General features: G+C 41.5%; 1 protein-coding gene across 3 annotated transcripts in view; it reads right to left on the bottom strand.

Annotated features, from left to right (window-relative positions):
- ARHGAP18 (Rho GTPase activating protein 18) overlaps positions 1–23188 on the bottom strand; it is a 121491-nt gene that overhangs the window by 43862 nt on the left and 54441 nt on the right. For all 3 annotated transcript variants that reach the window (XM_073337273.1, XM_073337272.1, XM_073337275.1), the window contains exons 2-4: positions 5258–5457; positions 2825–3060; positions 199–274 (exon numbers count right to left, since the gene is read on the bottom strand). In XM_073337273.1, the coding sequence (XP_073193374.1) occupies positions 199–274; positions 2825–3060; positions 5258–5457 (512 nt within the window). The remainder of the gene's footprint in view (positions 1–198; positions 275–2824; positions 3061–5257; positions 5458–23188) is intronic.

Here is a 23188-nt window from a genome sequence, read left to right on the forward strand (position 1 = left end):
CAAAGGACACCATCTATAAATGCATTTTAAAATGTTACAAACTTGGAAAGATGTGGTCCACAGCTATATTCATACAGTTTATCCAGTGGCTTTTTTTCTCTGAAATGTTACTGAAAATGTGGACCTGTTCTTCAGTATGCCGTGAAGCTAAGACACTATGGAACAGAAAAAAAGAGCAGAGGAGCTGCTCAGCATTACCATCTTTCACTTCATCTTGAGCTTCATTTTTATTCTCTCTTGCTGTCACAGATGAGGGCTCACTCTCATCAGAGACCTAAAAAAGCAAAGAGAAACCAAGTCATCTCTAAGCTCAAATACCAATAGCTTATTACACCAAACAACAGAATGTAAGCAACTCCTTTGGCCCTGATCTTGTGAGTGGTAGACTTGCAACCAAGGAGAGCCCCTCTGAAGTCAATGGAACTCCCTGGGGGTGTAGCAGTCCACCCATGCACTGTCAGTTGTGGGACTGGGGTGTTTGATAAGAGCCTCTTAATCACAGACATGGGACATAGGAAATTAAGTCCCTTGACCAAAAACACAATTAGACACAAACTTAGTTCAGATGTCATTACAGCTCCACCATAATATGCAAAATGAATGGGAAAGGCTAAAATGTGAATTAAAGCCACAGTCTGCGCTGGCGGGGCTGTAGAGGGGGAGATTATATGTAATATAACCACAGAACTGGGACTCAGGAGAGCTGAGGTCAATTCCTGGCTCCGCCACTGGCCTGCTGTGTGACCTTGTGCAAGTCACTTCAACCTCACAGTGGCTCTGTTTCTTTATCTGTAAAAGAGGCATATGACACTGACCTCCTTTGTAAAGTGCTTTGAGTTGTACGGGTGAAAAGCATTATATAGGAACTAGGTATTATTATTATTATAATATTTCGGTGGGAGCTCCCAGGAGGAATTCTGATTGACTCAGCCCAAAAGCACAAGCTGCAGCAGAAGCCCTGTCGCCCTGGTGCAGAATGTAGCATGCACTCCCTCCTGTGATTTGATGGGTCCAAGACAGATCTGGCCCTGCTGCCATCCCAGTCCTTGTCGGGGGAGGCTAGCGATGTTAGCTGTGCATACTGCTTGCATTCCCAGCAACTGTATAGCTGGTCCACGCCACAAAGGGACAAGAAGGGAGGGAGGACAAAGGCCACTTCTGCCATTTTTGCTCCCATAGTGCAGCCTTGCAGGACCAACTACAATCCAGCCCTGCGTTTATAAACAAACAAAACTTCTGAAGTTCCATTGCTTGTTTATGTCTAAGATTATTATGGATACAGTATTTGCCAGGAAATCCTCATACGCATGGTCCAGACAGTTTCTTATTTCCATATTAAAGTTTCATTAACTCCCTGCACAGCCCAGAATGTTAACTAGATATTTAGTGATCTGGCTCTTGCCTGGCATTTTAGATAAGTTCTGTACAGCCCAAGACTTGGGGAGAATAAGGGTGAACTGCAAAATTTTGGTGGAAAAACAAGTCAGGTTCATTTTGTTTTAAAATCCTAGATCCTGAAAGGCAAATCCTACTCCCACCTCTGTGAGTGCAGAGAGCGCCAGATCTACGGCTGTTCCACAGCCTGGGGCGGGGCAGAGCAGGAGGCGGGGAGCTTTTGCAGGGTATATGCAATCCCAATGCACAAAGAGCATAGCTCCAGAGGACTCTGTGCAGTCACACAGCTGCTCTTTGGGGACATGGCAGGGAAGGATGGCAGGGAAGGATCCATGACTCGATAGCTTTTTTCCTGTCCTACCTCTTTCCTGTTGGTAGAGGAGGGATACAGAAAATAGGCAGAGGCTGTATTAGGTTGGAGTATCAGCAGCAGAGAGGCTTCACTCCTGTTTTGTGGCATGGAAGGGACAGTGTAGGAAGATTTTTCTTTTTTTTCCTATTTAGAGCCTTCTCTTTGGTACATGCTGCAAGATTACAGGTACTCGTTTGTGCTGCATAATTTATGGCTTGAATACAAGAACCTGAATGTCCTTTTTCATGCTGAATTAACACAGTTAAGAGTGAAATGACACTGCTCTAAACTGCATTTTATCCCGCCTCTGCGATCTAACGGTATAACAATGTATAACACAACTTCACTCTTTGGTATAACCTGTTTCCTACAAAATGGGCCCCAGAATGTTTTGCAGAATTAACGGTCCCAAGTCCCATATTCCCCTCCCCATCCATATGCAGAAGGGAGCCAGATCTTGGTGAAGGAGAAGTTCTGTCTCTGCAGCATGTAGCTTACAAACTTCCTCTGGAGAATTTTAGTTCCACGGTGTTAGAAGGGATGGGTCAAGTGTGGGAGGAAATCAACTGGTCTCAGTTTCTCCACCTCGCTGCCACCACTTGAAGTGCAATGCTCAGGAACAAAAATGAGGGTAAGTGGCCACAAAGCGAATGTCAAGGAACAAGGCCTCCATGTGGATGGCCCTGCGCCACCATCAGATCAGTATCTTCTCCCGGCTGAATGCCTAGCTGCTGCTTTGGGGGGCTGGAAGGGAAAAGAGGTCAAACCCCAACCCTCACAACAGAAAAATTACCAGGCAACTCCCTATACTGAATCCAAGTTTCTTCTTCCATGTGTGGCTTACTCCTGTGTAGGGAAGAATAGCTCTTCCTTTTTATGTTTAATATTTGCTTTTGAAAACTCCACTCTACATGCTAAATGTATTCAGCATTGGCCTAACTTTGCTGCCACTGAAGTCAGTGGGAGTTTTACTATTGACTTTAGGGAGCAGAGTTAGGCCAGTACTGAACCCTTCTGAAAAGGCCAGCCAGGGTTTCAGCAAAGTAGAACAAAGCCAAACCACACTAAGGAGCTTACTTTTTCCTTTGAATCACTTTGTTGCCTGAAGATATCTCTGACGTCAGGAACATGGTACGGCTTGTTTTTTTTCCTCAGGGTTTGTGAGACAGTCTCCACTCGCTTCTGTACTGCTGCTGTCTGAGTTCGCGTCAATGTGGACAGAAACACCATGCTGTCTAGGGAATCTCCTGTGCTCTCACTAAAAAGGTTTGACAGCCCAGCTTCCTTTAACCACTCTTCTTCCAATTCTCCCTCTGTGCCAGGAGACAAGAGAAAAATCAAAGGACATGAATGCTAGATTTTTGGGTCTGAGCTCTGTAGCTGAGCACAGTGGGTTAAAGCCACACCGTGTAGTCTGTGTGAACCTACAGGAAAAGGTCCAGGAGTATCTGCAAGTGGAGTGCAATTCTTAGCATGGTCACACATTATATTAAGGGGACTCTTATGGTGTCTAAACAGTTAATACGTGATTAACGCTCTAAAAAAATTATGTTACTGTGGATTGTGATAGAGTTTGACAAGTCAACAGGTGGTTTAGAACAGTCTATAGCACCTTCTGCTGAGGTACTTATAACCATCTACCTTGTAACATGCTAATTAATTTCTATGGATTAATCCTTCATATGCCATTTACAAACGTGATCCTTACTGCTCTTCACTGTTTCAACTTCTAACTAAGCAGTTAAGATCTCTTTCTCTGCCAGCTGTCCCTATTCCAGTGGAGGGGGTGGGTGGGAGGAAGCTTGAAAGCCTTTAATCAGAACCACTTTATTTATAGTTTAGTACTCAATCTTTTTATACCATTAACTTAAATTTGTGTGCCTTGTTGTTTTTTTAGTACATTAATTCCTATAGCTTTTCACTAGTGTGATCTAGTTCAATTTGATCAGGGCTTATTCAATCTAATAGGCAATTTTAATGCAATTTTTAATTATCTATACTGATGCCGTCTCTAATCTGTACTGATATGCAGTAAGATGATCACTGCTTTGTTGTTTCTAGCTGATGATGTATCTTTTATTGACCATTCATTGCAGAAAGGCAGAAGGCATCTGTTAATTATTGTGATTGACCAAGAGTGTAATATAAACTGTACTCTTCAAACACATTTTTACATAATCGTGCTTGTTTAAAAATTGCTACCAAACCCTGTACTGATGTGGAGTGGATTGTACTGACCTTTGATGTTGCCCTCAAGTGTTTAATGGTCATTAAGTATGTAGAGCTGGATTCTCATCTCAGTTAAATCAATGGAGTAGCCCTGGATTAACATCAGTTTATCTGAGAGATTAATCTGGCACATAATCTTTCATATTTATATTCATTGTAGCCTACTGTCTCTTAAACCCTGGTGAGCATCTTTGTATTCATGGACAAGTGAAAGAGTAGAGCTCTCACTGAACAGCGGTAGAGTCTGTATTACAAATTTGTTACTGCATTGGGGCAATAGCCTGAACTTCTTACTTGGACAAAACTCCCCATTGACTTGGAGTTTTCCCCCAGCAGGAAGTTCAGAATTTGGAGTAAGGACTAGAAACAAGGAATCTGTAGCGTAGTTTGTTACCTTCTTCTGAAATCCCACCCTCAGGTAAAAGTGCCTATGGGGGCTAGTATGAGCACGAGGCCCCCTGAAAGCCTATGAGATTTGTGCTACTAACTCATTGATCATCTTTGAAAATCCCACCCCAAAACTTTAATTTACCATTTTCAGAATTTGGGGGGAGGGGGAGTTTCCTAACAGTTTTGTATCTTTGGGGGAAGCGCACACCATATTGTTGAAAATAAATGCTTCCTTTAAATTTAGATTACTTTTACATTCTGGTATTCAGGGCTTTGGATCTTTATCGGAAAAGTCAGCGGTTGCCATATTGGATTCACCTCGTCCAAAATCCTGTCTCTGACAGGGACGGGTACCTGATTTTTCACAGGAAGGTCTAAACCCCCCATAACAGATTATACCATGTCACAACTGTAGGAGTTGTTGCTTCCTAAACCCAGGTAGTCAGTGGTTGGCTTCTGTTCTGAAGCATGAGATTGTATGCCCATTATGCAATTTTATCGTACCTATTGTAATTACTAATTGTATTAACAAATCCTTTTCTTCCTAAGCACAAGAATATAATCTGTCTATAAATCCTAAACTAGTATAATTTGAAAATAGAGAATATCTGGGAATACCTTTTAAGGAAAATAAAACTTATTTTAGCTACTCTGGCATAACTCTTTAAGGACAGATTTTTTTTTTAAAGCAGCCACAAATTTGGGGTACCTCATTTTTGGGTGTCCAATTTAAGGCACCCAAGGCCTGATTTGTAGAGGTGCTGGGGAGCTCTTATTGATTCATTTGGAGTTGTTGGGTCCTCAGCACCTCTGAAAATGAATCCTAAGGTGTCTCAAAACTGGGTACTCAAAATCAGTGGTCACTAAAATAATCGTTCATCAAAATGTTACCATCAGGCTCTTTCACCACAACCACTTCTTGCTCTTTATGATTATTTTCGCTGGTTTCATGGATGTTTTCAAGTTCTTTCCAATAGTCATCCATAGACAACTCATCCACGGAATCCTGGGAACTTGAGCGGTCAAATTGTGGCCTCTCTGTGGACTTCTTAGAGTTCTCATGGTTCATTGTATACTGGCCAGATCTGCGGCTATAAGAATACACAAACAAATTAATCTTCAGTAAATAATTCAGAGTGCAAGATATAGTGATATCAATACAGATAGTCAGTATTAACTGACAAAGATATAAAACCAAACTTGAACATTGAAATGCACTACAAGTCACTAATTACACTTTGTCTGGTATGTTTTAAATTAACATCTCCACTATGCACATCTCTAAATCTGGAAGCCCACCAGAGCATTTTCATGGAGTCCAAGTATTGGGGGTGGGGGAGAGAATGGATTCCATGTTCTCTGAAATTAATCTGAGTTTTATTAAAAGTTTCACTGGTTTTAACAATATCCCAAATTTAGCTCCACTGATGTTCAATAACAGGAGATATTTTTCCAGTAACTAGCAATCATTTCTTCTCCAGCTCCATTATGAATTGCATCTCTGTCCATGAGTGTCTGCATTTAAAGATAAACTTCTAAAATATGAACAAATTCCCAAGGGTGATTTATGCTGAAAAAGAAGCTGCTTGATAATTAAATGAGGAAGTGCTTGGTATTCAAATTGTGCATAAGGTATTACCTATACAGCTCCTACTGATGAAGATATTGACTACTTGTCCTCAATAACATTCAGAAGAGGCAAGGTTCATGGCCTAATACAACTGTTCTGGCCGAAAGGGAGGGGAGTTTTCACATTAATACATGTTGAAATTTGTGAATAATCTAAAATATAAATTTTGCTACTGACAATGTACACTAAGCCAGGTTTTCCCATGCAAGTAACATGCTAATCTGCTGTCCTGAACAGTTATTTCCGTAAACATAGTACTTCCTTTGAACTGGACCCTGAGCAACTTTATTGAAGGATCTGCAATCACAGAGGAAAGATGGACTGGTAGGTAGTTAGTTAGTTCGTGTGCTAGTCTGGAACTTTGGAGATCTGGGCTCAAGCCTCTGCTCTGCCACAGACTTAGCGTGACCTTGCAGTGTTAGCTTGTGGCATAACTCGAATGTTGCCCCTAACCTGACTCCCCTCTGCACACACAAATCACTAGCTTAAGTTAGGTGGCTTTGTAAACTGTGAGCGAGCTGGCCCATCCGTGGATGTGGGTTAAAGTGCGAGTGCTGCTGATGCTGGAGCTAGTAATGAAGTTGGGACTTCGCTACTCTATGCCACTGTTCCAATCATTGTGGGCAGCCCAAGTGGCGTTTTGCAGCGTGGTTACTCACACTCGAACTAGCCTAACTCAAGAGGAGTTAACCAGCGTAGATAATTCAAGCGAATGCTGCAGTGAGGATGAGTCCACTGTCTCTCTGTGCCCCAGTTATCTGCCTGTAAAATGGGGATAACAGTACTTTCCTACCTCAGTGTTGAGGATAAACACATTAAAGATTATGAGGTGGTTAGAAACTATGGGCTTGCCAAGCACCAGCTTGCCATGCAGTAACGTCCTATGTGGACATTTTCAAGTAGTGCTAAGCCACACTCTGGGACTTCCTGTGAGCAGTAACAGAGTCCACATGGACGTTGCCACACAGCAACCTGGTGCGCTGCAGATTCACACCCTGGCTTGCCGCACAGTAACCTGCAGTTTTGACAAACCCTAAAATGGACAGAATCAAGTTATTATATAAATATATCCCATTCTGACAAAGCTGCAGTGTGTTGGGGGGGGAAGGGTTATACAAGACACGCTGCTCATTTTGCAGACTGGGTTTCTCTGTCACAAAGCAACATCTGTTTCTCCATAAAAATGTTCAAGTAGTAAAATTTCTGCTATTATATAAAACTAAATTTTTGGCTTAAGGCCTGGCTGAAAATAACACTGCTACAAAGAACTAAATTTCTGTTGTTTATCTCCTCAAAACATGAAGTTTGCTTTGTGAATTATAGGAGTAACGTGTTCATTCTGAATGGCTGCAGCTGAGTTCAGTGGGAAGTATTGTTTGCCTCTAATGAGCCAGCTAGATAGCATCCGGATATGTAAATCTCTGCTTTTTGATTGCATTAAGAGAGCAGCATGAACTTTATCTCCCATATGTAAATTTAAATTTTAAAAAAGAAGTTTCAAAAGCATAACTGCTTTTTTTTCCCCCATTGCCTTATTGGGAGAAATATCCAAATATTTCCAATTAACACATTCAGAATGAATGTAACAGCCAAATCACTTTATGCTGTAATGAAGCCAGATCTTCAAAGATAAAATAGGAACAGGCTGGGTCAGTACTTGAATGGGATATCTCCAAGGGTTTGTAGAAAGTTGAGGACTTGATGCAGTAGATAGAAATTTCCCCCTGATTCTGTTCTGGACTGTCCATATTGAATTTCATCTGCCATCATAATGTTCTCTCAGCTAGCTTAGTGAGGGCCCTCTGAAGGGGGAGTGATAGCTCAGTGGTTTCAGCATTAGCCTGCTAAACCCAAGGTTGTGAGTTCAATCCTTGAGGGGGCCCCATTTAGGGATCTGGGGCAAAAATTAGGGATTGGTCCTGCTTTGAAAAGTAGGGGGTTGAACTAGATGACCTCCTGAGGTCCCTTCCAGCCCTGATATTCTAAGTTCCTTGCAGGCTTCTCTCTGGGTGACCTAAATAATGGTCATTTGCAAATTTTACCACTTCTGTTGTCCTCCTGATCCTCATTTTTCAGATAAGTAATACATATTAAATAATACAGTCTTAGTACGATTCCGTGGGATACCTTACCATTAACCTCCTTCCCTGTTGAAAATTGACAATATATTCCTACCCTGTTTTCCATCTATTCACAAGTTTCTAATCAAGACAAAAGTTTGCTTCTCACTGGATGACTGCTTTCTTAATAGGTTCTGATGAGCTTTGTCATATCTTCTATAAAAGTCCACATCAATTATAGCTTAGAAAGGCATGATTTTCCTTTACGGTAGCTGTGCTGTTTGTAAATATCCTATCATGCTCTTCTGTCTATTGTATAACCGTCTTTAATTATGGTTTCCACTAATGTACCTGGTATTGAACTAAAGTTCACAAAATATGTGATTTCCAAGATCAACCAAGCATCTTTTTCAAAATATCTATCAGTACAATAGAGACTACCCTCATTAAAATTAATTACTGTAGTGGAGAGTACATTTCTTTTCTTTTTTTAACAGCTCAACCACTCTCTTTAATTCTTTCAGTATTCCTTGATTGATACCACCTGGCTCCACTGAGATTGGATTTTAAGGGTTTGATCTTGCTCCCCCACTGAATTATCAGTTTGTTCTTGGGAAGTATGTCTCCTTTAACTCCTCAATCCCTGACAGTGCCTCTTCTTTATTACCTTCAATGACAAGCTTTGGGATAGCTATCTTCCTCAGGATCACTATCTGTGGTGAAAAATTTTTGAAGGGTGCATTTTTTGCTTGAATAAACTCTTTTGCCTTGCCATTCATCCACATGCTTTTCCTTTGCCTTCCTGCTTCCTTTATTGTTTAAAGCTATGAACAATTTCTATGATCTTAATGATAGTGTGTGTGGTTTTCGTGGGGTCAGGGGGAGTTAACACCACTATAGTTAAGGTTGTTACAGTTTGCAAAAGTAGCCCTCATGATGAGTCTAAGAAACATATTTAGCTTTTGTTTCTTGTCTCTTTCTAGTTTGTTTCTTCACTACTTTTAAACGCACCCTTCCTATATAGTTTGCTAGTACAGTCCTAGATTTTGGTACAGTCCAGTAAACAATTGTTCAGAACTATAATTAACAATTTTTGGAAAGTGCAGAAATCGTTTACATTTTAAGTGGTAGCAAAGGAGAAAGGGAAAACAGCTGACTAAAATGTTACACTTAGTGAGCTGCTACCTCTATATTTGCTTAATAGTAAGAGTGAAATCCTGGCCCCATAAAGCCAATGGCAAAACTCCTATTGACTTCAGCAAAGATTTCATCCTACACGTGCAAAGTTCATTACTATGTCATTCAAGTTACAGGTAATCCTTCCTGCCAGTTGAATACACTAATCAGCCAACAAACTGATACACAATTTCAGGAAGGAAATACAGATGAATTGGGTTATACAAGGGTTTCAGAACAACTTTAGAAGTCCTACAAGTATGTGTGTCCAATTCATGATTTCTTTTATACCATATGTGCCTTTGCAAATTATGCTTTTGAAAGTGCTTGAGTGTCTGATAAGAAATGCAGGCTATTTGTGGACTTTGCCTCCGTAGCCTTAGTACTTTTGAGGATGAAAAGCACTCACTATAGAAGTGTTATCCTCCCCTTCCCATGCTCAAGGTATAAACTAATTAATGACAATTAATCCCCACCCAATATACCCACCACTACCCTTCTGTTCCCCTCTTTGGACTGAATGCTCAGGAACTAGAGGTAAGAAATGTGATTTGACTGGCCTGCCTGTAAAGATGAATACTTTTGGCTGGAGCAAGAAATTGCATGACGAGGAGCTTAAGGGTTTGCAAGTTGCTACCTGTCCACACAAGGTACAGGACATTAGTGTCCCGAGGTTGACTTCTGCAAGGCAAAAAAAAGAGCGGTATTAAACTTGAGGCTGTTGCAATGCATTGTTAGTTTATGATCAGTTACATGTACCTCCAGGATCACAGATGTCTCATAGCTATAATGAGTAGATTCAGTAGCAGGTAGTTGGAGGATTTTGGGGAAAGGATATCCCTATAAATGCACCTTTCATGTGTCTGGTTAGACATCTGTGACCTTTGTCATGGGTCTGGATCTTGCCATTGTGATCCATCCTCTTGTGACTTCTTGATCTATTGCTATAATGAGATGTTCACGGGGCTACACTTGAAAAGCACTCAGAAGCTAAAGCTGATGCAGCTGTGCACCTGCCTAGCAGGGTCAGCATCGGGAAGATACTGGGCTCATAAGCAACTGCACTGGCTTCCTGTTTCCTTCCTGGTATAGCTCAAGGTGCTAGCTTTGATCTCTAAAGCCCTTAGTGGTTTGAATCCATCTTAAACACAGTTTCTGTCCTCAAACTGCAGCAGCAGGTGAGGGTAATATTTGAGCTAAGAGTCCCTTAGTTTTAACCATCTGTGGCTGCTAACTAAGCATTCAGTGGCGGCCCTTCTCTTTCGGAACTCACTCCTCCTACTGGGCCAACAGAGCCCAGGTAACCTTCAGGGGGCACTGTGAGCAGAAGAAATAGATAAAAGGAATCAGACCTGAAAGCTTATTGGGGGTCTAAGGTGACTCTGGCCCTACTGAACATTTTGTAGCAGTCTGCAATCCTCTGCTACATTTTCAAGTGTTCACCGTACTGTTAAAACAAATAAAGTCCCCTGTATAGGAACTTCACACTGCCAATGACAATCCTGCATCTGATATTTATTGAGGTTTATACAAAACGCTAAAGCCTCTCTGTCCACGGCTCCAGGAACTTTTGCCATGTATTAAAAATACAGTCAACACCCTGTAATTCTTGGGGTCAGTTACATTCATCACATGAGCAATAGGCAGAAACATCAGTCAAACTGTGCCAGAAACTATGAGAAACAGAACTATGGAAAACACGCTATGCTGCAGGCTCCAGAGAAGGATGGCTGATAGAGCTGCCTAGACACAGATCATCTGGTCTTGTCCTGCCGTCTCCCTCATCATACCTCCAAAATTCCCCTCTACCTGCATCGCTTCAGAAGAATCCCCTTTGGAGCTGGGTTCTTTTGTGCACGGGGTACAAATTTCTGTACCAGTTCCAGGCATCCTGGTCTCTGCGTGTCCAGTGTGAAGACGCACAAATAAGAAAAGTATTTTTAATGTAAAAGAAAAAAATCAGTGGCAGAAATCCAATCTCATCTGCAAGTATACAAGGGTGGAGTCAGAGACGTGTTTAGAATATTTCATTCGATACTCACAGCAAAGCTTTTTTCTGGCAAAAAATGATGATGGAAAAAAATTGTCAAAATGTAGCAAATGCCCAAGGTCAGGAAGCTGCCCAAAGCATTCTGGAGGACTGCTTTCTTAAAATCAATCAGACTACAACACACCTGGATAAGCACTAAGCTCATTCCACTATGAGTAGGGCCCTACCAAATTCACGGCCATGAAAAACATGTCACGGACCATGAAATCTGGTCTCTCCCTGTGAAATCGGGTCTTCTGTGTGCTTTTACCCTATACTATGCAAATTTCACAGGGAAGACTAGCATTTCTCAAATTGGGAGTCCTGACCCAAAAGGGAGCTGCAGGGAGGGGGTCACAAGGTTATTTTAAGGAGGTTGCGGTATTGCCACCCTTACTTCTGTGCTGCCTTCAGAGCTGGGTGGCCAGAGAGCGGCAGCTGTTGGCCAGATGCCCAGCTCTGAAGGCAGCACCCTGCCAACAGTAGCACAGTAAGTAAGGGTGGCAATACCATCCCACACCATCCTTATTTCCCCAGCTGCCCAGCTCTGAAGGCAGCGGCACCGCCAGTAGCAGCACAGAAGGAAGGGCAGCAGTCTCGTAATCCCCCCTACAATAACCTTGTGAACCCCTCACAATTCCTTTTTGAGTCAGGATCCCTACAATTAAAACACCATGAAGTTTCAGATTTAAATAGCTGAAATCATGAAATTTATGATTTTAAAAATCCTATGACAGTGAAGTTGACCAAAATGGACCATGAATTTGGTAGGGCCCTGACTATGAGAACAGTAGAGCTAGTTGGAAAATGGAGGTTTCTTCATCAGAAAATTTCTATGAAAACAACAATAATTCTGTTTGTAAGTAAGTAAGTAAATATAAAATAAAATCCAGAAAATGTCTAAAAATTTACCAAAACATCAAAAATATCTGGGTGTTCAGTTTTCCATCAAAAGAAATTTGAGGAAAGCAGCCACTTTTCATGAAAACTTTCATTTAGTTGAAAATCCTATTTTCCATCAGAAAAAAATTCAGTCAGTCCTAGAAAATATCATCACTTCCAAGTAATCTTAAAACAAGGGATCTATTTAGAGTACCACTTCACTTAGAGGAAAGAATATAGACAGTTTTAACCGTCATCTCCATTCAAACCCTAGCAACATCTACTTTCAGTCACAATAAATATTTTGCTCTTCAAAGAACTTGATTGGGAACAGTGTGATAATCATATCTAAAATTATACAATCTGTGGGCTCAGTTCTGCCCTCTGATAAATGGGCACAGTGCCCACTGTAGTCCGTGAGACTTTCGCCTGCTTATCTGAGGACAAAATTTGACACCAGCTATAAAATAATTGTTCTATATGCTTACGCACATTTGCATTGCAATCTATTAACAGAGCTAATCTTCTTTCCCCACCAACTGGAGAAGTATTCATTTATTTGAACTATCAAGGATATGGGGACAAGCACTGCCAAGCTCTTTGGGGGAACACAGGGGAAAAAAACCACTTCTTGTAATAATAATAATATTCACCATGCCCTCTATACAATTAGGAGGCCACAATTTACACGAAAAGAAAACTGATTCAGATGATTCAGACTGGCATTGTTAAACATTAACTATGCTAAACGCTAAAGTGAGAAGAAATGGGTGTAAATATTATCTCAGGCTTTTCCTTTGGCATTTGGCTGCTTGCCTTTCTCAGCCTGTAAGATAAATATGACCCTTAACATTAGTCAGTGTCTTATACACTCATAACAGCTGCTTTTTTTCCTTCAAATTCTTGAGGCCTTTATTTTGACCTCACAGCTGTTCTGAACTGATTGAGCTCCATTGACTTCAGTGAAATTACTCCTGAATTACACTGGTCTGAAATCAAACTCTTCCTGAGTGTTTCTTAATCATCTCCTTCTCCGTAGTTCATATCTAGCATCAACAGAATTCAAAGCACAAACACTGAGTGTTAGCTAGGTAATTGAGAATTACCAGTTAATAAAAAAGGTGTCATATTACTGGATTTCTATGTTTCATTCAGCTCACTGAAGGATTTGGTTTTTATTTTTTCTTGGGTTTTATTTTTTCCGCTTTATAAAACAGGGCATTGTGGGTTTTTTAGGAGAAAGTTGTTGGAGGAAATAGTTTTTTTCCTAGTTTCCTAGTACTAGCTACCAAATGAGGATCTTGAGGATGTTTTTTAATGGTATTTACATATAAATGCAAGTACTTTTAATGTTTGAAGTGTTGGGCCAATAGAAGATATTACCTCACCTACTTCATCTCTCTCAGCACCTTTAATGGTCATAAAAGCAACAGACTAATAGCATATGTCTGAACCAGGAAATGTAGACTGGCGTCATCGTAGTAGTATAGTATATTACTGGTAATACTGCAGTTAAGCCTAGGGACTCCAGGCAAGAATGCTGTAGTAAACAGAAGATTGCTAGAAACAGCAAAAAGAAGACAGTCCCTGAGCCTGTAATCAAGGTTTATGAATAGGGTGACCATATTTCCCTATGCTGAATACGGGACACCTGGTAAAATTACTCATATTCAAGCGAGTTCAACAGCAATCAATCAGAACTATGCAGTACAAATGTTCAAATTAACATCAAGATGACTGAACCCCTGTTAAAAAGAAATACTGCAGATTCTTTTTATTTACTTTCCTATCTTTAAGGCTTTAGGGTTCACACACATCCCTACCCCCCCCACACACACACACGGGGAGATGTCACACACACGCACATTCCCATACACCTCTCTCACATGGGGGTGGGGGTGAGGGGTGGGGAATGACTGACCGACCCTCCCTGCCTGGCGCTCTCCGCCCTCCATGCCTGGCTGGGTCCCTGGGATAGACCCACCCCACCTGGTACCTGGTGCCGCATCTTCTTGAGGCAACACGAGGCGGGGCACGCAGGGTCACGTATCTCCCTCTCCAGATTTCAGCCAGGGTTCACACCAGAATGTGGCCAGCAGCAGCCTTTCGGCACTGTGCAGGAGGGCAGGGACAGGAGCTGCTTCCAGCTGAAGGGCAGGAGGAGTGGAGAAAGGGATGACCTGGCCTGTGTCTTTGCAGAGCTCATCTCTTCAGAGCTCACAGTGTGCAGCCAGTGCCGTCCAGACCGGGATGCGGGGAGGGGGCTGTGCTGACAGACCGTCATGGGGAGTGGTTCAGCCCCATGCGCTGCAGCTCTGCCCTGCCACCAACCTTGCACATCCACCCCCATCATCGGCCACTGGACCCCCACACACACACCCCTGCTGGCCAGGTGGCTAGCAAGCTGGGATCTGGCCAGCAGCAGGACCCGCCAGTAATGATGAGGGAGAGACAGAAAATACAGGACAATTTGCTCATTTTTAAGAAAAAGTCGGGACACCTGCAGGAGGGCTTAATTATGGGACTGTCCCTTTAAAAACAGGACAAGATGAATGAAACACAAATGGGGACAGAGAAGGCAGGAGGATGAGGTAACAGTAAAGCAGGCATGTTCCGCATAATAATCAGTAGTCTCTTCAAGTTTTTCCGACACAGGGAATCTGTCAATGCTGTACCCTCCGGCTTTAAACATCTGTTATTCCAGTCCTGCACCTCTCCTGAACAGAGAATTAAATGATGTGATGGTTTTGTGATGTACAGAAATGGAGGCTATCTAATTAATTTCTGAATTTGACCTGAGTTCAGTGGACAAATTGGTTTAAACCCGTTAATCTGGCTCAGTAAGAGCTGGAACCATTGAAGTCAATGACTCTTCCACTGACTTCCACTGGGCTTTGGATCAGGCTCTAATTATTGCTCATACCAGACTGAATGTTTCATGGAACACTTATTTACTTTAGTAATTGTTTATCAGTGAGATAAAGATGAAGCAAAAATTCACCAATCATGTTTGTTTTCTATGACAGCATTTAGTCAGTTTTACAATCCTGTATCTGGCCCTTTAAATTCCACTGAATCTTTTATAACCAGAAAGTATGAGCTATCAGCATTTAAACACAATTTATAGTGTTAAAATATATAAAGAGAGACATAGATATATATAGATATCAATAATGCAATCTATAAAACTAGGTGAATTTTATGTAAATAAACAGGATAAGTGTCAAATATGATTAACTATGATTTTGATTGTAATAATTAGCAACTTTCCTGATGCAAGAATTTCACAGAAACATAATTGACATGATTCAAAGTCTCTGGATATGATCCCGGCCTTTACAAAATGGTGCCTGAGTGGTATTGACATAGATGTAGAAAACAAATGATTTTGAGATTTGTGTATATGCATCATCTTCCCGTCCTCTTGAGCAGTGCTAGCCTTTCAGATAAACTAAACAGCACACCAGTATCTGTCTAAGAGTCTCACAAGACCCTTATTACTGTAGTATCTGAACATCTCACAATCTTTAATGTAATTATCCTTTCAACACCCCTGCGAGGAAGGGCTGTGCAATTATCCCCATTTTACAGATGGGGAACTGAGGCACAGAGAAGGCTAAGTGATTTGCCCGTCACCCAAAAATGTCTCTGGAAGAGCAGGTTATTGAACTCAGGTCTACTCAAGTACTAAATTAGTGCCCAAACCACTGGTCCATCCTTCTATCCGCCAGTCTGCTAACTTGTACAACATGACAGAAAAATTAAATGTGACTAAATCCATCTACAGCATGTAAGTAATAAAATGCCTGTACTGGACATCTAAATTCTGGCGTCCTTGAAATCAATAGGAATTTTGCAACTGACTTCAATGCTGTTTTTTGTTTATATTATGGGAGCAGCCCCATCAAGACAGGGGTCCCATTTCATTAGGCACTGTGCACGCACATGGAGAGAGATAATCACTGGCCCAAAGATTTCATTGACTAGTAGCTGAAAGCCTGTGCTGTTACATATGTGTAATTCATAAAGTTATGTATGTAAAAAAGCCAAAAATGTCTGAGAGATTAAAAATTGGATGGTAAGACTGCAAATCCCAGGGAAGACTGATTCTGGTGATATTATGAACAAAAAGAGCCCTCACCATGCTTGTAGCTGTTTCCATCACTTCACTCAAGACATTCTAGGCTTCAGAGGGAAGTTTGGGGTTAGTGTGTGTGCTGGTTGTGTTCTTTTGTGTAGGTGTAGGTTGATTTTTGTGGGGGGATGGGATGTGTGCTGGGAGAGTTGAGTTGTGTGGGCACACAGGTGTGAGAATTAGGCCAAGTAATCTATGATCTATGCAGTCCCCCTCAAACAGCCAATGAAATTGCATGCAAATTAGCCATAGAATAAGGGCATGATTGGTTGAGTTACTTCTGATATCACAAGTCTAGGACTCTTCGCATGACATACAGGCTTATTGTAGCTACACACTGCACAGGTGTAATCTGTAATGTCAAAATGGCAGAGAACTTAAAAATTGGATGGTAACAGACCATGAAACCCTGTGATGATTCAACCTGGTGATATTCTGAACAAAGAGAGCTCTCAGCTATGCTTGTAGCTGCTTCCATCATGTCACACTGACTCTACAGACATTCTAGGCTTCAGAGTGACACAGGGTGACAATCCTGGAATCTTTTTATATAGACAGATGGGTGTGGGGGGAGAGTGGGAGTGGAAACAGAGGCACAGAGATGTGAAGTGTTTTGCCAAAGTTCATACACCAGTAGAGTGGCAGAGCCAGGAATACATCCCAGGTCTCTGCAGTCCCAGTCCACTGGACCATGCTGCTCTAGGGGATCAGGATTTGACCTATAGTAAACTCATAGTTAAGAGTAAGAACTGTAGCATGTTTATGACAGATTTCAGTTCTGGGTTTATAAATAGACTGAGTGACACTCTTTTAAGAGTGCTATTCTGTTGATACAGAAATTACGACATACAGCAAGTGACTCACGGAAGTGATTTAAATTTACCTACAGGTCAAGCTGTAATTGCCTTAACTAGATTTATATAAACATAAAAATGTTTGGAAATACATTGTTCCATTCTGAAGTTATTCTTTTTACTGAGCAATCAAATCAGCAGTCAGGATGAGGTATTGTCTATATATAACAATAAACCAGTACTTTCCAACTCTAAATAAAACCAGGAATGATGAAGATTTGGGGAGGGAGGCAGTGTGGTCTAGGATAGCACACTGGATGGGGAGTCAGAAAATGTAGGTTCTATTCCATGCTAGCTGCTGTGTGCCCTTGCGCAGGTCACTTTGCTTTGTGCCTTCCCCACTTTGCCTTGTCTATTTAGACCGTAAGCTGTTTAGGGAGTAGCATCTAGAAGGCCCAGCTGAAACCAGGGCACCATTTGTGCTAGGTGCTGTACAAACACACAAAGGTTCTTCTTGTGTGTTTGCACAGAGGCTACCACAATGGTGCCCTGATCTCAGCTGGGACGTCTAGATACAACTTTAATCCATGTGATCAGTAATAAAGATAACATATGACCTTGAGTCTGAGGAAGAGTTAATTGAAGAAATCCTCAGTGCTCAAAAAAGGAAGAGAAGAGACACTGCTGTGGAAGGGAGAAGATTCATGCACTGAACCACTTTTTCTAACTGGGTGAAGTTTAGAAATTAAGGAATTTTTTTCTGGTACTTATACACAGTGTTGAAGATTATGCAGTCATCACTTTAATTGTCTTTTCAAGTCTCTTACTAGAGTTATCAAGCATGCAGCTGTCTGAGCTGGCTGTTCTGATGCTATTGTTCATAAGACAATGGAGCAGTAAGACTTCCACATTGAAGTTTATGAAGAAGTTGTGGAATGTCTTGGTTTTTTATATAAATGGCTCAACATATTAAAGATTCTGGTATGGTATTTGGAATCTCAATCTCCTGGCAAACAAAAGCTGATATCATCAGTGTTTGTGAGCAGCAGGCATGCCCTGGGTAATTGCTAGTTTAAGAATCAGGTTGTGGGCATTTGGGATCCAGCATAATGCTATGCTATGCTATTTCTTGCCCCACTTAAAATGCTTTATGACCTCTGGAAAGCATTAGAGAGATCTTATACCAAAACTGTGTTTACATTTTGTTGTTAACCCTAGTCATTCGTTACAGTGATTGTAACCTTTCCTTGCATTCCTTTCCATTATTTACCTTATTCTTTCCATTACTGATTGCAACTTCCCTGTTCTTCTTCCCAGTCCTTTCTAACAGACATACTTGAACATACCAGGTAACAATTAGTTGATCAAAACCAACAAAAATTAGCAGTTTCAGGATAACTGCACTGTATCCCCCTCTCTGTGGTCCATTCCAGGAGCTCCCAGATCTCCAGCCATTACCTGTGTCTCTGGGTAGGGTATCCCATTCCCTTCTGACCTGGGAAGTTTTAAGGCTGCACAGCAACCTGCCTTTCACTTGCATCCGATGAAGTGAGCTGTAGCTCACGAAAGCTTATGCTCAAATAAATTGGTTAGTCTCTAAGGTGCCACAAGTACTCCCTTTCTTTCTGCCTTCCACTGTGATATCCCAGCAAATTAGTCTACCTAGAGGCCAGCACCTGTGCGCTGCTTTCTTTCTCCAAGGGCTATGAACAGTGTACTGCCAGCAGTTACAAGCAGGCAGGCCATTCACCTGGTTCTTCACCAGACAGTCCTGTTTTGGTAACCTTTGTCCCTATCCGGTACTGGATATGGTTTTGTCTGGTATCAGAGCACGCTGCTCCTCCCTAGCTGGTGTGAACTTGCATGCACCATAGCTCACACCTCATGGAGGGTACCATTATGCAGAGAGTGCCACCCTGCTGGAAGTATCTGGATCTCTGGTGTTCTGGCCACCCTAGTTACAAGTTACCACACAGCTCTTTCTAAGCAAGCACCTTGATTCTTAACGCAAAAAGCTTGACAGAGACAACATATAAAGACAACAGAAGTTCCTATATTCGTGCTAAAAGCTTACTGGAGATCACCCAACAGTCTGGTAGGCCAAAGTTTTTCCAACCCTTCCACAAGGGTAGGGACCCTTGCACAGAAGGTCCTGTCCATTTGCTGGATCAGAAAGAAGGCCCTGAGTCAGTTTAAATGTAGCCTTTTTATGCCAAAAGCCCTTTGTCTTCCTAGTCTCTGGAAACCCAGTCTGAACCAGAATATGCAAACCTTTCCAGGGGTGGTCCTTCTCTGGAGGTATTTATAATGTGAGTGATTCAATGTAATCACTTCCCACTATTTTAGTTCCTGATGGAGCTGTAGTAACCATTGATCGTTTTCTATTCCATAGACATTCATACAATCACTGGCCCACCGTGACACATAAACTTCGTGGGTTGCCCCAAAGATACTACATGCGGTTGCAATATCTGTCACAAAGAGATTTCTGGTTAACTTACCCCTAGGCTCCTTCTCCCACAACTTTACAGCTGTTGTAAAGGTATTTTGTGACCTTTTGGGAGCTGGCATTGTGAAAGTCACTTGCAAGTTCAGGCTTGCCCAAGTCCACCTTCAGCTTAAAAGTAACAAGGCGGGGGGGGGGGGTGGGACAACATAGATCAGAAGCAGAGTAATGTTCACTTCTCAAATCTTTGGAAACAGTGTAGTAGTTTTACACTCACTTTGCACTTGCTTTGTAAATGACTACACAAGGTGCAAGGCAATGGAGGACCAGACCCTTGGGTTTTCTAAATGCCATCAGTAGTTGTCAATGCTGGTTCAAAAATACTTTGGAGATTAAAAGAACAATATAAATTCCTATTATTCATTTACAATTTTCAAACACTAAACTAGAAATGTGCCAAACTGGGATCTTGGGGTTTTTTAGAAGCTTAGAGTTAGTGTGTCTGTTAGTATAATTACACTGTGCCAGTAGATGCCTCATTAGTGCTCTGCAAGACTTGAATGCTGCTTCTCTCCCCCTCCATTTTCCAGGGAATCTACAGAGCATTTGTGGCAATGATACAGGAGAAGATATTTAGCTAATTCTCTAATGGATAGTGCTAGAAAGTTGGTTTCTAGATATGAAGCCATAATCAAGCAGCCCAGATTGTATGTATAGTATAATATTACCAAGGGCATAACTGTTGTGAAACAATTTAACCTTAAGCTATAAAGGACCTGCCGTTCACGCACCACCATCTAAACTAATCTTATCACAAAATGGAAAATAGATGTCAGCCATCACTACGATACGTTGCTAGTCTACCAGGGTGACACTTTTTCCAGTCTCCAAAAATTAGAGGCAAGTCTACATGAAAGCATACTGCTCAGTAGACTGTGGTGTAAATCTACAATGCTCCAGCATGCCATGTACTGTCTGTGGCACTAAGGACTTATACTCCAGCTTGCCGAACAGTGACTGTTCATGTAGACCTGCGTAATGTTTTCTATTGAAAGCTGCAAATTTGGAGAGGTCAAGAGAGTTCTACTCAGTGAGTTGGCTGATACAAAACACATAGTATCCAAAATAGCACGTTAGTAGCACATAAGTGGACAATAGGCCTTCTGTGGAGCCCTAAGCATGTACAGGGTGAATCTCAACCATAGAGCTTTCAGTGTTGCCAGTTCCAAACATTCAAGAACCATAAACCAGCCCCTACCCCCAAAAAATCCTGAGATTGGATTAAGCTATAAGGTTTAAAAATATATGGATATATATTATTTGCCTTCTGGTTCCTGTTGCTTTAGAGTGATCTTGGTTCATGTTTTTAAGTTTAATTCTGCAACCAGGAGGGCTAGAAACTTGATTTCTTTTTTCAAATGCAAGATGAAATTCTCATGACTCCAGGAGCTGGGCCTTGAAGTAAAACACCAAATATCACAAGACTTGCAGTAAAATTACAACAGTTGGCAACATTCAGAATTGTTTTTAGAAATCAATTCTCTTTTTACCTTCAATTTGATAACAGCGACCAGGATTTCATGCTAAATGTCATTCTAATCTCCCTTCATTCTTGAAATATTTGAACAGAAAAATTCATGGGCTTTGGAAATATTTTCCTGTTGGATGCAAATGTACAGAAACTCCCTGCTCACAAAGGGTTTCTGTTCTTAAAATGTGAATTCATGTAGAGTCACAGACGTCTCTAGATATGCCCAGGAACATTTCAGCAACCTGCCAGGAGAACAAGGAGATAGATGGAAACCATGGCTGACCCTAATAAATGACCTTTGTGAATTGGAGGTCATGTAATTGGTAAAAAATTGACTTAGGCTCCTAACTCATTTAGATGCTTTTGCACACTGTTAGGAAAACAAGAAAAATAATGTAACCAGCTGACCCTGTTCCACTCTCCTTCTTTCAACTTTTTGCTCTTATTTTGGCATCCATTTACCAAATTGCCAGCTATTGTATCTATTAACCCCATCCTTTGATTGCACACTCCACAGCATCTCTCGCTCCTCCTCAATGTTTCTCTAATCCTTTGTCCTAATACTGATAGAATTACGATCCCATTCGAGATTACTATATTTTCTCTCTTCCATTAAAGTCCTTCTAAAAACCATTCAATCTATATCTTTAATATTCATAACTTTTATTCCACTTTTTGAGAAAATGAGCCTGGAGTGCTCACACATAACATGTTATTTTCTGTTTTGAAAAATTCTGCCATCTTCTGAGATCTAACCCCTGGATCTGATAATATGTCTAAGAATAGAATGAAACCTAAGGGTGACCACTGTACTGTGCAAACTCTGCACATGTCGTGCAGCTTGGCTCTGCAAATATAAAAGAATAAGTTTAGAGGTGATAATGGAATTACAAATACTGTCCCTTTCTTGAGAGAAAGGGCTAAATGCTCAAAATAATTATTGGCAGTGTTGTTGTACCTGTGTTGGTCCCGGGATATTAGAAAGACACGGTAGGTGAGGTAATATCTTTTGTTGGACCAACTGGAGTAAGGGTCCTAAATTCTATATAGACTACTAACCTGCATTGATTTTAATGGAGGTTAAGTCCCTAACTCCTTTTGAGCAGTCAAAGAGCCTAAGAGCTCCTCAAAATATGAGTCTTCTACTCACAGTCAAAAAGTCATGTGAATAATGTTCAGTTAATTTAAGATATATTTTAAAAATCCCTGGCCATCTAGCCAAGCATGGTAACATCCATGAAGCTACACTAGGGTCCCTCATAACTTCAGAGCAATAGTGGTATAAAATTGGTGCACTAACAGCACCGGCCCTACTGCTTTTAGTTAAAGGAGACTCTCCATTAGCTATTCTAAGTAGAGGGCTTACAGCACAGACTATTAGCTCCAGTTCCGGCTGAAAGTTACTGGTGCACATACGCAGCCAGGTTGTTACAGTATAATTGCAATAGTCAGATTAAGTTGTAAATGAACTTTTGTGAGCCTTCCCAAACAGTGTTCAAGGAGACCCAGCTACGGAAGGTGTTTTTATTGTTCAAAGGAGAGCCACAAGGACAAACATGCTGTCACAGGAGCTGGAGAGCTGCCTGCAGAGCAGGAAGCTGTGCAGGCTGCAGCTGGATGGAGAGGCCCATGCAGAGCAGGCTGTGACTGCCCAATGCTGTACCGGAATACAGGTCTGTGCAGAATTTGTAGGAAGCAGCCGAGACTTTCAAGGACTTTGAAGCAAGAGATCTTGTAAAGAGAAACTGACTGAGCCTGTCAGCGACACGAAGCCAGAAGCCAACCCAGGCTCTTAAAGGGCAGCAACTTGAAGAAGGTTTTTTCAAAGAAAGTGCCAAAGATCACTATGCTCTGATTACATGTTTGGCCCAAAGAGATTATGCTGCTGTAACAGGCAACTACATACAGCCAGGGACTGGGGGCCTTGTGGTCCAATTGCTGCCCACAGTTTGCTAGCAGGATCTGAGCAGAAAGCACTTCAGCAATAGCAGGATGACAGTGCAAAGCCCCCAAAGAGAGACATCACAGAGTGATCCAGACTAGGAAAACCTCTGGGTTGCTTAATTACTTCTAACACAGGAGTGGACTGGAAAAGGCCCTCTGCCCCCAAGGACCAACCTAGGAATAGCTATGTTTCAT

The sequence above is a fragment of the Lepidochelys kempii genome, chromosome 3 (genome assembly GCF_965140265.1).
Source record: "Lepidochelys kempii isolate rLepKem1 chromosome 3, rLepKem1.hap2, whole genome shotgun sequence".
In the NCBI taxonomy this organism is placed as follows: Eukaryota; Metazoa; Chordata; order Testudines; family Cheloniidae; genus Lepidochelys; species Lepidochelys kempii.